General features: G+C 41.3%; 1 protein-coding gene across 4 annotated transcripts in view; it reads right to left on the reverse strand.

Moving 5' to 3' along the window:
• Nucleotides 1–2,793: 2,793 nt before the first annotated feature.
• LOC119656676 (rho-associated protein kinase 1) overlaps nucleotides 2,794–16,436 on the reverse strand; it is a 49,786-nt gene continuing 36,143 nt past the window's right edge. For 2 of the 4 annotated variants that reach the window (XR_005250070.1, XR_005250069.1), the window contains 2 exons: nucleotides 13,548–13,642; nucleotides 2,794–3,388 (listed from right to left, as the gene is read on the reverse strand). Coding sequence is in view for 1 of the 4 variants with exons in the window: in XM_038063160.1 (XP_037919088.1) it covers nucleotides 14,442–14,529 (88 nt within the window). In the remaining 3 variants the exon portion in view is untranslated. Of the gene's footprint in view, nucleotides 3,389–13,547; nucleotides 13,643–13,726; nucleotides 14,530–16,436 lie in introns of those variants that run through there. The other 2 variants (XM_038063160.1, XM_038063161.1) reach the window with 2 other exon arrangements.

Genomic DNA, 16,436 nt, shown 5'->3' on the forward strand with positions numbered 1-16,436 from the left:
GAGGATTCTTCTCTCGAACGCGGCCCTATGTTGAAACGTTTCGAGCGAAACAGTTTTTGTAAGCTGAAATAGGCTCTTTTGGCTGCCAATAGCCGTGAGCGGATTTCATCATTGTAGCTGTTATCAGTTGTAATTATCGACCCTAGATAGGAAAAATTATCAACGGTCTCAAAGTTGTAGCCTCCTATCTTTATTCTCGCCGTTTGACCTGTGCGGTTTGATGTCGTTGGTTGGTTGGTTTTTGGTGCTGACGTTGCCACCATATATTTTGTCTTGCCTTCATTTATGTGCAGCCCAAGATCTCGCGCCAATAGCCGCCTGCTCGATCTGGATGAAGGCAGTTTGTACGTCTCAGGTCGTTCTTCCCATGATGTCGATATCGTTAGCATAGGCCAGTAGTTGGGCGTACTTAAAGAGGATCGTACCTCTTGCATTTACCTCAGCATCACGGGTCACTTTCTCAAGGGCCAGGTTAGGTCCTAGACCGTTGTTGATGTCGAATGGTCTTGAGAATGATCCTGCTGCTTTTATCTGGCCTCGCACATTGGTCAGGGTCAGCCTAGTCAGTCTTATCAATTTCGTCAGGATACCGAATTCTCTCATGGCTTTAAAGTCGATGATGCCACACAGAGAAAATCTGATCTATTGCTGATTTGCCTGGAGTGAAGCCTCTTTGGAATTGGTCAATGGTGTTCTGAGCGTATGGGGCTATCCGACCTAGCAAGATAGAGGAGAATATCTTATAGATGGTACTCAGCAACGCGATACCTCTATAATTGCTGCACTGTGTTATATCTCCCTTTTTGTGTATGAGACAGATAATGCCTCCTTGCCAGTCGTCAGGCATTGATTCGCTGTCCACACTCTGAGCACAAGTTGGTGTAATTGGTCGCCTCCATATTTAACCAATTCGACTGTAATTCCATTGGCTCCTGGCGACTTATGACTTTTAAGCCGATGGATTCACTTACTGTTCCTTCCATACTTGGTGGTGGCAGTATTTGTCCATCGTCTTCAGCTGGCGGGACTTCCAACTCGCCGATGTTCTGATTCTTCAGTAGTTCATCAAAGTACTCAACCATCGCTCCAATATGCCCATTCTGTTGGAAATCAGATTTCTCTGGTGTATAAGGCTTCATCCTACTAACTTGTTAGTAAAACTTCCTTCCGCGCCTGGTGAGGTTGCTCCCTGTACTTTTCGAGTCCACAGACCTTTTGGTTCTCCCAGGCTTCCTTTTTCCGTCTGTGAAATCCCTTCTCCGCTCGCCGGAGTTCGTAATAAGTCTCCGCACGTGCCCGCGTCCTTTAAGAATGCAACATTATTCGTGATCAATTTGGTTGAAAGTGGTCCCGTCTGGAGAGGCTCATGTTTGTATGTGGAACGTTTCCCACGCAGACCAAGTGCTTCCAACAACCATTTCGCGTGACACTGCTAATTGAATAATCCGCAGTCCGTTATCATTTGTATTTTGATGTAAGCTGTAAGCCAACTTATCGCCTGAATACGGGCTCCGTCCCTACTTGGCTGTTAAAATCCCCAAGTGTGATTTTGATATCATATCTGGGGCAGGTTTCGAGGGTTCGTTCCACTGCCTCGTAGAAGGCATCCTTCTCCGACTCTGCAGTCTCCTCTTTAGGGGCGTAAACGTTAATGAGGCTTATATTTCTAAATTGACCTCGCAAACGCAGAGTGCGTTGCCGTTCGCTTATATTTTCAAAGTCGATAACAGTAGGTTTCATTTTTGGCTGACTAAGAAACCTATTCTGGGCACATGGTTTACTGGATGGCCGCTATAATATATGGTATAGCGGCTCTTCTCCTGGAAACCGGTTCCTGTCCAACGCATCTCCTGCAATGTTGTAACATCAGCCTTATATTGGGACAAGGTATCGGCTAGCTGCTTGGCAGCTTCATCTCTGTACAGGGAGTGCACGTTCCATGATAAAATGCGCAAATCGTTATTCCGTTGTGGTTGCCGAGTTCGTCGTTGTGTTATCCGCCCAGTCCAAGGCTCCTGTTGTGGCTTCGTAACAAGTTGTTTTTCGGGTGGGGTTGTCGGCCCTACCCAACCCCCCACCTGGAGGACCAGTTGGTACAACTTGTCCCGTTTTTAGGCGCGAGAGACTCGCCTCCATCCTCCTCCGTCTGCAGCTTTTCGTTAAGGATGGCCTCCCAGCGATCACCACGTGGAGGTGGAGATAGGGTTTGGTAGTAGAGTTGTTGGTGTTGGCTTAGCAGGCGTTTCCTAGGTTTTATGCTCCATCGTGGGTACTAATCCACGTTTCGCCCTGAGACCTATACACCCTTTAACCATGTTAGAACTCCCTCAGCCTAATTCATGGTTCACACATCACTGCTGATTCCTGTAGGGTGCAGTTCGAAAGTGTCCTGAAAATATAAATCCTGAACGGCTCTTCAAAGGCTCAGGCTAATTTAATTTTATGTTTAGGTTCCAGTTAGAACATCTCGAATTTCTAGGCATTCAGTACTGGAAGAAATCATCTCCATGATTTTTGCAAGTATCTTTTTTCTGCAAATTACTGGCGGGCCTTAGCCAAAATAAAGCTTGACTGACTTGAATCTTCTTTCCAATGAGATCTCACACGTTCAGTACCTGAAAACGACCCACCGAGGATGGGTCGAATTATGGCTTAGTTAATTTCCACTCTAGTTTAGCTCCCATAGGAGGAATAGTGCTTCTTTTTTTTCTTAGGGGTGTAATCCTGGAAGTCGCACGGCAAGTAAAAACAGCATGAAAACACAAAATCACAAACACCAAATTATCGTGTAAATTCAAATTTTATTTACAAACAGTTCAATAAACAAAATTCTCTGATTCTTCAATTGGTATAAATCTTAAGTACTACAATTCAATCTTTATAAAGTTTGGTCTATAAAAAATACTCTTGACGAATTTCATTAACATCCGCGACTATATTTAAATAAATTTATTATCTTATATTTTAACAAAATTTAAAAATTTCTATCTATTCCATTTTAATTTTTCTCCAATAGAAAAATTAGAGATTAATATTAACATTCAACCGACTTTTTCAATGATTCATTTATTGTAACATCTAAGTATGTATATGATATAAAAGCATTTAAAATGATATTATCCTTTCTGCTTCAAACGCATGTACACATGTCTATCTATAGTAAAGAGTCAAAAAACACAAAAGCACAAATCAAAAGGCACTTTAAGAAAAATCTAGAATTAGTCGTTATTGTTACTTTTATTGCTAAACTACTCTTATTACGCCTTCCATCGACTCAGACACATCAGTTGATTGCGATCTTGAAACTCTGCGAAATTTGCCGTCAATTGTAATAGTAAAATGTACATAGTTTGGGGAATGTTGAATAGAATTTTCATAATGAAGTCGTCTAAAATAAAAAAGAAAAAAAAATAATAAATTAATGGAAAAAATATATTTAAATTAAAACATTCATTCATAATTGACAAAATATAAAAGTGTGGAAGATTGAGAGCTGAAAATATTAACAAAGCCTTTCAAAGTTCTTAAAAATGCACTTGAGCTAAACGAGTTTATCAATGGCAGATAATTAATAATAATTAAGTCGCAAAATATTCTACCGGTTTAAGTGGAAGTTAAACCGGTAGGGAAGACTCTTTTGTTGGAAGCAGACAAGATGTTTACATTTTTCCATAGATTATAGGCGATCCCCAAAAACAAGAATTACTGGGCAGAATTAGCCCAATTGTCACAAAAGAACACGAGTTTCACGCGTTTAATTCTAGTCGGGAGATGGGAAGATAACAAAAGTGTTTGTTTGGTTCGAACCTGAATTTTGGAATTCAGAATAAAGTCTGCCTCGTGTTTACTTGCATATGGCATGGAGGGTATACAAAAAGTCTCTCCCTGTTTTTATTTTTAATTCATTATAAATATTGTGTTTCAGTGTATTAATCATCAGATAATCGTAAGTGGTAAACAAGTAGATACACAGGAAAAATAGCAATGCATAGGAACATCCAAAACGTAAATCCTACTTTCAATGAAAGGAAGCGGTTCCTATTAAAGAGATTAAACCGTCCATAAATGGTCATGGCGCCACTGCTTTGTATCTAGGCGAAATAAATGCTTGTTTCCAGTAGTTTCCATACTAAAAATAAAGCTGAATTAGGAGAAATGGTTATTGGAACCTGGTTGCAGAATATTTTTTGTCTAAGGTCGACTGAACAACGCCGGTAATTGAAGGCAATCAGGAAAAGAGATAAATAAAGTATAGTTGGAGTTATTCCACCATGCTAAATCCTACCTGATCTCCCTTGGTGACAGGTCCCGCGACAGGCCGACCAAGAAAATGCATGCAATGTGGTTACAAACATGATGATCGGATCGAGTCACAAGCCTCGGAGAAATGCTAGGTCATCCACCTCAGTCGACGCGCCAGGACCAGCTCCGGTTCCTGTCGAGAAATGGGAAAGGGTTCTTGACGCATGGACGGTGCCCGGACATAAGCAAGTTAGTCCGAACAAAACGAACAAAACAAATACGTGTCTGCACGCTAAATGTTGGTACCCTAACCGACCGAGGAACTCGCAAGAGCCGTTCGGAAAAGGCCCATTGATATCTGCACTCTGCAAGAAACCCGATAGTCTGGTGCCAAAAGCTGCGACATTGAACGCAAACGCGGCAAAAATGGCTGTAAACTTCTCTATTTTGGCAGCCAGCACGCTCAATATGGTATTGTCATTACAGAGGCTTTCCGGGATGTCATTAAAGATGTCGAACGATTTAATGATCGGCTGATGAAGCTCATCATTATATCAGCTGATCGCACTATTCACTTCTTCACCGCGTGCGCACCACAGACAGGTCGACCTCATGTCGAGAAAAATGCCTTTTGGCAACTTCTCGATGAAAAGATTTGTCACATGCCTGATGACGACTATATCATCATTGCCGGCGACCTTAATGGTCATGTGAGTGAAAAGGCAGACGGTAACAGGTTCCAAGGAGGAAAGGGGTTCGGAATGCGCAATGAGGGTGGCGAGCGTATAATCGATTTTGCGGGCACCCATGATCTTGTACTTATGGATATATGGTTCATTAAACGATTGTCTCATCTTCCTACATTTTGTAGTGGGAACAGTAAAACGCGAAATCGATTATATACTCATAAGACACCGACATTTTACCACTGCCCCTGATTGCAAAGGCCTTCCATATGAGACTATCGCACCTCAACATCGGCTGTTGATTACGGTCCTGCGAATTAAGCCACCGATAAAACAGCGCGAGGAACGCACTGGCCCGCGACGTATTAAATGGTGGCAATTTCCTGAGAAGAAAGAAGAAATGATCTCATTCACACGATTACTGACCGTTACGAATGTGGAATAATCGTGGAACCAAATGAAAGACATGATCCACAAACCTGCCTTTGCAACCCTCAGAGTCACCAAGCCTGGTAAGCGGTAGGTCAGCCGAGATACTTGCTTTTAGAATGACAATGTTGAAATGAAGGTACGCGAAAAGAAACGCATCTACCACAAATTTCTCCACGATAAAGCGCTGGCCAATTTATAAGAATGCCAACCGGGAAACAAAGAAAGCAGTTGCTGCCACCCGACCGGACCATTACAAAAATCTTTACGATAAACTAGACACCCTAGAAACCCGTAACGAACGTGTACAGGATATCGAACACTTCTGTTGCGTTAATGACAAGAACGGCACTCTGCTTACCAATTGTTGAGCCGCAACGGATAGATGGCGAGAATACTTCGAGCAGATTTCAATTGAAAAATTTGCTCATCCTCCACTTCCACAATCATCCACCTGTTGGCGCAATTGAAGTCGAGGACGAATGAAATCGGGGAAAAGCACAGAACCTCACGACATCACACCTGGGCTCTGGAAAGCGAAGAGCTGGGACCCAATACTGTGGCTCAGTGAATTTTTTAATCGGGTTATTCAGAAAGGAAGAACACCATCTGACTGGCAAGGAAGTACCACTGTTCCAATATGGGAAAAGAAAGGTAGTCCAGCAGAATGTTCAAATTACCGTCCGATTCGATTACTTTCCCATACCATGAAGATTTTTGAACGCATTCTTGACAACCGTATTCGCGAAATTGTTCAAATAACCGTGAATCAAGCCGGATTTGTCAAAAACTGCGAAACTACTGACGCAATACACGCTGCGCGGTTACTCATGGGGAAACACCGTGAGAAGCATCGCCCTCTTTACATTGCATTTCTGGATCTAGAGACAGGGTTTGACCATATGCCACACGAACTTATCTGGTATGCTTTACAACAACACTTAGTGTCAGAAGAACTCGCGCGCTGGGTTCAATTGCTCTACCACGATCCGAAAAGTAAAGTTCGAAGTATGGCGGATAAATTAAAATCGCTTCATGTTTCTGTTGGTGTTTATCAAGGAAGCGCCCTCTCACTATTCCTCTTTGTTCTTGTTATGGACACCGTCACACGGGACATCCAACGTTCAGCGCCCTACACACTGCTTTATGCAGATGCTATTTTTCTAGCATCTAATAGCAAAAACGATCTCGAGCATTTTGTCCAAAAATGGAATGATCGCCTCATCCCACACGGTCTCAGATTGAATCTAAACAAAATTTAATTTTTGACGACCGAATGAAACAGAACTGAGTGATTTAAATACGGGGGTCAACGTTATGAAATTGCTTCACGCATTAACGCAATCTGGATGAAGTGGCGTTCCACAACTGGTGTTCTTTGTGATAAACGTATCAACGAACGTCTCAAATCTAAAATTTACCGCAATGTCGTCCGTCTTGTCGCCCTCTATGGTTCTGAGTGTTGGCCAACTATAAAAGACAATGAACGACGTCTTGCGGTAATGGAGACGTTACGGAGATGTTACGTTGGACTAGTGGCGTGACACGTTTTGATCACATCCGAAATGAAGATATCCGCGATCTTTATGGGGTTGCACCGATCTTGAAAAAATTGCGAGAGAGGCGTCTTCGATGGTATGGTCACGCAATTCGTGTTAACGAGAATTCACTTGCCAAGATTGGTCTGAACATCGAAGTTGATGGTAAACGACCAAAAGGCAAGCTAAAACAACGGTGGCTTGATACGGTGGATGGGGATTTAAAAGCCTCAAGATTGCACCCAGATCAGACATTCGATAAAGCCAAATGGCGAAACCGATCACGACGAGCCGACCCCGTTTGTGACCGGGACAAAGGCTGAAGGAAAAGAAAGAAGAGTTTGCTAATTCGGCACTGCAATCCTCAACAAGTACCTCGGTAATGCACACTGATTTAACACATGCATCCCTTACGCCTGGCAAATGCAAAGCAATCAACAAGAGGTGAACCGTAAAACAGAGATGATTGTATGACAGCCTGACAACCTGTTCATAGTACAAAATTGTGTTGGAACCCAAAACCAAGCCTGGAAATGGGTTGGAAATTCAACGATAACTACGGCAACGGAAATGGGATTACCAGTTTGGGATTTAGAACGTATGCTTCCAGTTCAGAACTGGTGCTCCTAGAGCACTCACTGAATAGGACAAAATGTACAAAATAGATGTCTTGGTGGTCCAGGGAGCGAAATTGTTAGGCATTGAGGTGCGTCTCTCAAACGCACAATATTTTCAAAGTGGAAAGAAATCCGGAACGCGAGAATGCGGCATAACTTTTCCCATACATAAGAACTTCACCCTGGCATCTCATAGCAAAGCAGATCTTGATCAACTTGTCCAAATGATGATGATCGCCTCATGCAACACAGTCTCAGATTGAATCTAAATAAAACAGATTTTTTTATAAATGTTACCTCGGATCAATGTTATCAGCCAATGGAGAACTGCATTATCAAATTGCTTCACACATTAGCGCAACCTAGATCAAGTGGCGCTCTACAACTGGTGTTCTTTGTTATCGACGTATCAACGAACGTCTCAAATCAAAACATTATCGCAGTGTCGTCCACCCTATCGCCCACTATGGTTCTGAGACTTGGTCGACTATAAAAGGCAATGAAGGGCGCCTTGAGGTATTGGAGACGAAGATATTACATTGGACCAGTGGTGTAACCCGCTTTAATCACATCCGAAATGAGGATATCAGCAATCGATATAGAATTGCACCGATCGTAGCAAAATTGCAAGAGAGGCGTTTTCGATGGCATGACCACGTAACTCATGGTCGTGATTTGAAAGCCTCACGACTGCATCAAAATCAGACAAATGACACAGCAAAATGGCGCAACCGATCAAAAGGAGCCGACCGCGCATGTGAACGGGACAAAGGCTAAAGAAAACAAGTCGGGAAACCGGAAGCTCGACACTTCAGATATGAAAGGTTTTGTTTGCTTCTTCTGTAAGTATATTTGAGTGCAGAACTATCCCATTTGTACGTAGCCCGTTATATATATGCATTTAGCACGTTTGACTACTCACTTTAGTGATATTGATATTTAATTGCAGCAAATTTACACAGTAAAGTCAACTTTGAGCTACTATAGCTTTGTTAGTAATGGTATGATTTTGATCAAACTTGGGGATAATATGCTTCCTATTATATTCTATACTACCACAAACTTTATAACTCTGGGATAAACTTAAGGGAGATTTTCACTCAATTTCCCAAAAAATATGGTAATATACTATTATTAACTTGAGTAGATATCGATATGGAGAGTATTTTGAGGCCTGGAAGGCCTATATAGAGGCAGCTCCATGATTTTTCGGTTGGATAGTTTCTGAGAATGGGTCCGCTAAAGGAATCATCACTTTCCACCCCTCCCACTCCCCGCCTTTTTAACAAATCTCAAAGCTAACACCGGGTTCAAAAAGTACTAATGACTATATGCGATGAAAAAAAATTGTATACCCCCCTTTTGCATCTATAGGGACCCCCCCTAAATCTCAACGTAGAAGGATATCACTACACTGCATGTCTGGGCGTTCACAGTTCCTACTTTCTCACCAAATTTCATGTCAATCGGTATAGCCGTTTCTGAGAAAAGTGCGTGTGACAGACAGACAGACGTTTACAACAACCTGCGGGGTTCCACAAGGATCAGTTCTCAGTCCTCTAATAATGATAATAATGTATGACGGAATTTCTAAGTTACAACTACCCAAAGAAGTGACAATCATTGGCGTCGCAAACGATATCAGAGCGACTATCGTGGCACAAGATATTGATGCGATCGAGGTACTCACAAACGAGGCTGGAGGAGGCTGATGTGACACTTGCGGAGCATAAAACCGAGGTAGTTTTGATTACCAAGAGAAGAAAGCAGACGTCGATAAAGATCAGGATTGTTGAACACATCATACAGTCGCAACCAACACCTAAATACCTAGGCGTCATGGTTGACCAAAGACTGAAATTCAAGTCCTATTTTGAAAATTTAGCAACCAAAGCTTCCGGAGTAGTTATATTGTTGATAAGAATGTTACCAAATATAGGTGGTCCTAGGCAAAGCCGTCGGCTCCTGATCTCGAGAGTTGTCAACTCCATCTTGCTTTATGCAACTCCAGTCTGGGCCCCGCTTTGAAGTTGGAAGCAAATAGAAGAAAAATCGTAGCCCCATACCGATTGAGTGCATTGCGAACGTCGTACGCTTACCGTACAACTTCAGACGATGCAGCCTGTGTGATAGCAGGCATAATTCCCATCCACATCTTGGCGAACGAGGGTCAACGCCTCTATGAACCATCATATGCAATCGGCGAGTACTAAACCTATCGTCGGCATTTGGAATGGCAAATAAAGTGGGATGATCCACCTAAAGGACGAAGGCACGGTGAGGTTAGTTACCACCTAATTCAATTCCTAAACGGACAAGGAGGGTACCGGGCATACCTTTATCGCTTCGGGCGTGACGACTCCCCGTATTGCCCGACATCCGTGATGATTCCGGAGGATGCGGAGCATGTTGTTTGTGGAATTTGAGTCGCGGATAAGAGCGGAAAGGCAGCGATATGGACATGCGGAAATCGGGCCATAGAAGGAACCACGAAGATTCTCGACAGTGACTTCACTAGAGCAAAGATAGGCGGAATAGCTATTTACAGCGTTATGCTGTTACGAGAGAGGAGTTCCATTCTTTGGTGGAGAAGCTAACAATGGAAGGAAGCAACCATAGCCCTAAGATAATGGCTGGCGATTTCAACGCATGGGCTGAAGAATGGGGCAGCCGAGAAGCGAACGCAGGAGGACGTATATTACTTGAAGCTCTTTCTCGTCTGAATCTTGTAGTTGCTAACACTGGATGCGTGAACACTTTCGGAAAGAGAGAAATGTGGTCCGTGATAGATGTCACTTTTGTTAGTGATGTTTTAGCGAAAGATCTCCAGTGGTATGTCAGTGAAGAATATACGCATAGCGACCACCAAGCCATCATTTTTGAAATCATACATCGTACACAAATGAAATGGTCTCAGGTGAGAGTTGAAAGATTGGCAGCTAATAAGTTTGACGAGGAGATTTTAGAAGAAGTTCTGCAGCAAAATATAGCGCTTGAAAGAAGCGCAGAAGATAAAGCTTTACAGATCGGCGAAAAATCACGGCGAGCATGTGGCGCATCCATGCCAAGGTATGTTGTATCCCAGAAGCGAGTTCCGAACTTTTGGTGAAACTCTGGAATCGGAGAATGCCGCAAGGTCTGCCTCAAGGCCAGAAGACGCAGTCAGCGAAATAGAAACCGATCTGGATACGAGCAGTTACATGAAGAATACAAAACCGCTCGGAAGTAATTACATATGGCCATAATAAAAAGTAAAAGCGAACACTTAAGCAATTGTATAAGGAAGCTGACACGAACCCCTGGGGTGGCGCTTATAAAACAGTAATATCGAAAGTCAAAGACAAGCGCTCCCCACCAATTTCTTGCCCTACTCTACTAAATGAAATAGTAACGGATCTTTTCCCACAGAATGTGGATACTGCTAACCTTCCCACTGTCGAAATAGAGACCGCCGAAGTTCCCATGGTAAGTAAAAAGGAAGTCCTCGAAGCTACGGATAAAATTGCTGGAAATAAAGCACCTGGCTTGGATAGCATCCCCAATAAAGCCCTCAAGGCAGCAGTCAAAATAGCTGCAAATATGTTTGCCGAGGCGTTCACCACATGCCTTAAAGAACGAGCATTTCCTACACAATGGAAGAAGCAGAAATTAATACTAGTCCCCAAGTCAAACAAACCTTTGGGGGAAGCTTCGTCCTACAGGCCGATATGCCTTCTAAATAGTACTAGCAAACTATTCGAACGAGTAATCTATAACAGATTACTTCCAATTGCCGAAAAGGATGGCGATCTCTCCGAAAATCAGTTCGGTTTTCGAAAGAGAAGGTCTACAACGGATGCAGCTGTCCTAGTAGCTAACACCGATAAGACCGCACTTGACGAGGGCAAATGTTGTTCAGTAATTACACTTGATGTGAAGAACGCCTTCAATTCCGCTAGATGGAGCAATACACTTGAGTCCCTAATCAACTTAGGCGTGGCGAAGTATCTAGTGCGTATCGATGCCGACTGCCTAATCGATAGGATTCTTTGCTGCGAATCAGATGAAGGAACGAAACTATTCATTCCAAGCCTGCGCTTAAGTACTTAGGCGTAATGATTAACCAGAGGTTAAACTTCAGATGCAAGTGGAGGGTGAAGCAATCAAGGCATATAACATCAGAGCGCTGGTTGCGACAATGCTACCAAATATAGGTGGCCTAAGGCCGAGCCGTCGACTCCTTATTTCGAAGGTCGATAGCTCGATCCTACTGTATGCAGCCCCGGTATGGCAGATGCACTGAAAAATATAGCAAATAAAAGAAAAATTGGAGCGGCGTATCGCATAAGTGTACTCCGAACATGTTACGCTTACAGAACAATATCCAATGAAGCAGCTTGCGTGATAGCAGGAATGGTCCCGATTGAAATTCTGGCGAAAGAAATACGAATTTACGATCGAACGTATCTCACTAGAGAATCCCCTGCCCATCGGGATCAGTTCGCACGAACTGAAACTGTCGCGGAATGGCAAGAGAAGTGGGACGAGTTAGAAAAAGACCGCTGAACTCACAAAACCATATGAGATCTCCGGAAGTGGATCGAGCGACCCCACGGCGAAGTACGTTTCGACCTAACTCAATTCTTGAATGGACACGGAGGCTGTCGAGCATATCTGCATCGATTTGGGCATAATAATTCGCCATATTGCCAAATATTGCAGAGGACGCAGAACACGTCTTTTTTCATTGTCCCAGATTCAAAACCCAAAGGGCTACATTAGAAGCTACAACCGGGGAACACTTTACACCCGAAAATATAATGGAACTTATGGTGAAAATAAAGGGGATGTGAACCGAAGTGGAAAAGATGATTGCAGTTATCGGAAAGAAGCTTGGGCAGGAAGAGTCATCAGAAAAAATGAACGCGAGAGAAACACGAATATTAACATGAGCGCAGAATAAATTCTGATCCAGCCCCGCGTCGTAATACCAAATGGGAGTCCCGCGGGGAGAGTGGAAGAGGAAGGAGGTGGTTTTAGTGGGTAAGAGTCCCACATAATTGTGTGGCAGGAGCCTGCGGTAACTTTTGAAGCTTTCCAGCTTCCATCGGCCAAAAAAAAAGACGGATAGGCGGACGGACGGACAGACATTGAACCGATTTTAATAAGGTTTTGTTTTGCAACACTAGAATTCTTAAGGAATAAGAAAATTTCAATGCTAGATTGGTCGCCACGATCATCGGACTTGAATCCTATAGAAAATTCATGGGGCGTTTTGAAAATCAAGTTTATAATTATCAAAGCGCATTTAAAAATCCAAATGAACTTTGGGAGCGCTGCAATGAAGTATGGGCTTCCATTTCTCAAGAAGAGTGTCGGAAACTAGTTGAAAGCATGCTAGTCTAGATTTTCCCTTTTTTTATATAAGGCGCCAAAACTGTGTAAATAGCCCAAAATTGATTTGATCGTTTTTTGCGTAAATAAATGGATGAATAAATAAATCTACAATAAATTGTCTTTCGTAAACTATAAAAAGTTTTCTAAAAATTAATCCTTTGATTTGGAACAATTCATAAACAGGCTAGAATGTGAAGAACATTTACACAATTCCGCCCACACTGTATACTCTTTAAAAGAAGATTGTTAAGTTTATCAATAGCCATAATCTACATATAGATAAAGACCTCTAAAAACCCAAACACGGGCTTCACTTTGCTTTGAATTACATTTGTAATGCACAAAAAATTTTCTGTATTATTCAGCACCTTATGACACGCAACGTTTAAAGTAATTGTTGTTTTTTCTCTCAAATTAATTCCAGCTTTGCATTTTTTCGTTGTCGCGTAACTAGCACATATTTTATTTGAACCATTAATAAAAAATAAGTTAATGGCTATCTATCTTTAATTATAAGTCTTAAATCGAGGGTGTTTTAGCTTTTAAAAAAGTGCACTTTTCAGTTTCTTAATGGTAGAAAATGAGTTTTGATTAACACAAATTGATTTAATGTCAATATATTAACTACGAAGCATAATTCGTATAAAGTATGCACCTACCTTATTTAAATTTTAAATCACAAAGAGCAAACAAAAGTAAGTACAACTTTGACCACCACACGCAGCTCTGTCGCTTCAGCGTCGCATGACTTTACCTGTTTCAATATTTGGAAAACAAAAAAAAAGAAACGAAAATAATGAAATGCGTAAGATAAGCTACAAAGAAATGAAAATCAGGATCATAATAAAAAATATATATTTTTAAAAAATAAAATCTTTGCATTCTTTCAATGTTGTTTTTTGACGTTTCTTCTTCTTTTTCTCTATCTACCCTATCTATCTATAACTAACTAGTATCTGTTTTGTGTTTCCTTTCTTCGTTCCACTTAAAATAAATTACTGATTAAATAATATTACAAAATAGAAATTTGTTAACACAAATGTATTAAGAAATAAAAAGAATTTGTTTTAAAACGCCTATTTAGGAAAAATATCATCGTACAGGAAACAAAGCTATGATAGTCATAATATACATGTAAAAACGTTAATCGTAGTAATGAATAAAATTAATATAATATACGCCAATAACAATGAGGGCAAAATAATATGTTCTTCTCATTAAGTAATCATATCGATATTTCCTTCGAGTTAATTTTTATTATTGTTATTGCTGTTAGATTCCAGTTTTGTTGCTTTTGCGTTTAGGCTGTTTTATTTTCTCCGATTTGGAAGCGTGGTCTTGTTGGCTTTTGCCTTCCAATCGGGAGTTATTAGTTCATCTGTTTTTCTTAGGCGCAATGTAATTCATGATAACTTAATTGATATTTCATTCCAATTTGGATTTGTTGGTGTTAAGAATGTTGTTATATAAATGTATGGTCGTTGTCTCACTTTATCGTCTTATTTTATTATTTAATTCTAGTCGATAAATTGGTAAACTAATGACGATAATAATCACTGTTTTAATGATGAGTTAGCAGGAAGAGTGGCTGATCTTTGTACATTGACTGCATATGGCTTATAGTTGGAACGAGTCGATTGACTGTACACGAAATAGTTTTGGTTTTTGTTAAGCACAATGGATGGTTTTGGTTTTATGTGTGAAAGGAAGAAAAGAGAAAAAATATATATTAATATTGCGTTTTTAGCATGCATGCGGTTTGAAATGATATTCGAGGATATGTAAAATTGTATGATAAATTATTTGGATGCTTGTTTTAGTGCTGCTATTTTCATACATAAGAAATATTTACAAAGTAATTAGCGTGCCTATTCGTGGAGTAAAATAACACATTTAGTAAATTCAAGAGTACAACAATCTTAACGCGCTTAGATAGAGTGCATGTCGAGCACTCTACGTCCGCGAAGAATTTGATCACTGCGTTAGGAAAATCAATGGAAATCGATATTATTACCCTGAATTGATTCAGGTACTCAATCACAACTGAGGCGACTGGTATCCCCAGTCCTCCTTGTTAAGGTTTTGTGTTTACACAAATCGGTTTACTGTCTGTCTGTCCGTCACACGCATTTTTCTCGGAGATTGTTATAGCGATTGACACCAAATTTGGTAGAAAGGTGGGAACTGTTACATTCCGGCAGGAGTTATATGTGGAAATTCTCCGTTTGCCACCATACCCTCCAGATCTGGCACTCACTAATTATCGCTGTGAAAGCTGTCAAAACATCCTTTCAGTAGTTCATCGACTGCCATGAGTCAGGCTTCTACGGCCAAAGAATGAGTTGGGCAACTACTTTCATTAACAACAGTTTAAACAAGAAGAAAACTATTGAATTTGCACTTTCCGTTTATTTATTTGATATTAATGTGGCAATAGAGTAAATGGCTGCCAACAATCGATACATCAACCAACATACTTGGCTTTGGAATGGCGATGTTGAAATGGAACGCCTCTACCACAAGTATCTCGACGATAAAACGCTCGCCAATTGGCAAATTTATAAGAACGCTAACTGTGAAGCAAAGAAAGCGATCGCTATCACCCGCGCACCCATTACAAAAATCTTTACGATAAACTGGACACTCGGGATGACGAGGGAGACCTGTATCGACTTGCTAATAGCCGAAACGAACGTACACAGGATATCGAACACTTCTGTTGCGTTGATGATAAAAACGGAACTTTGCTTACCAACCGTCTATGAGAATACTTCGAGCAGATTTCAACTGAAGAATTTGCTCATCCTCTACTTTCACAATAATTGCCGACATTTGGAGCAGTTCCACCTATCGGCGCAACTGAAGTCGAGTAGACAATAAAACGAATAAAATCGGGGAAAGCAACAGGACCTGATGACATCGCATCTGAGCTCTGGTAAGCGAACAGCTGAGATCCAACACTGTGGCTCAATGAATTTTTAATCGGGTTATTCAAGAAGGTAGAACACCATCTGACTGGCAAGAGGGTACCACTATTCCAATATGGAGAAAGAAAATTGGTCCAGCAGAATGTTCAAGTTACCATTCAATCTGGTTACTTTCCCACACCATAAAGATTTTTGAACGCATTCTTGACAACCATATTCGCGAAATCGTTGAAATAACCGTGAATCAAGTCGGATTTGTCAAAAACTGCAGAACTACTGACGCAATACACGCTGCGCGGTTATTCATGGAGAAACACCGTGAGAAGCAACGCTCTTTTTACATTGCATTTCTGGATCTAGAGAAATCGTTCGACCGTGTGCCACACGAACTCATCTGGTATGCTTTACGACAACACTTAGTACCGGAAGAGTTCATACACTGGTGGAATGATCGCCTCATGCAACACGGTCTCAAATTCAATCTGAATAAAACTGAGTTTTTGACGACCGAATCCCATGAAACAGGCACAATTGCTGTCATCGGTAGTGACGTGCCCAGAACTGAGCAATTTAAATATTTCGGGTCAACGCTATCAGCCAATGGAGATGCGTTATGCGTTA

This window comes from Hermetia illucens, chromosome 5 (assembly GCF_905115235.1).
Source record: "Hermetia illucens chromosome 5, iHerIll2.2.curated.20191125, whole genome shotgun sequence".
NCBI lineage: Eukaryota > Metazoa > Arthropoda > Insecta > Diptera > Stratiomyidae > Hermetia > Hermetia illucens.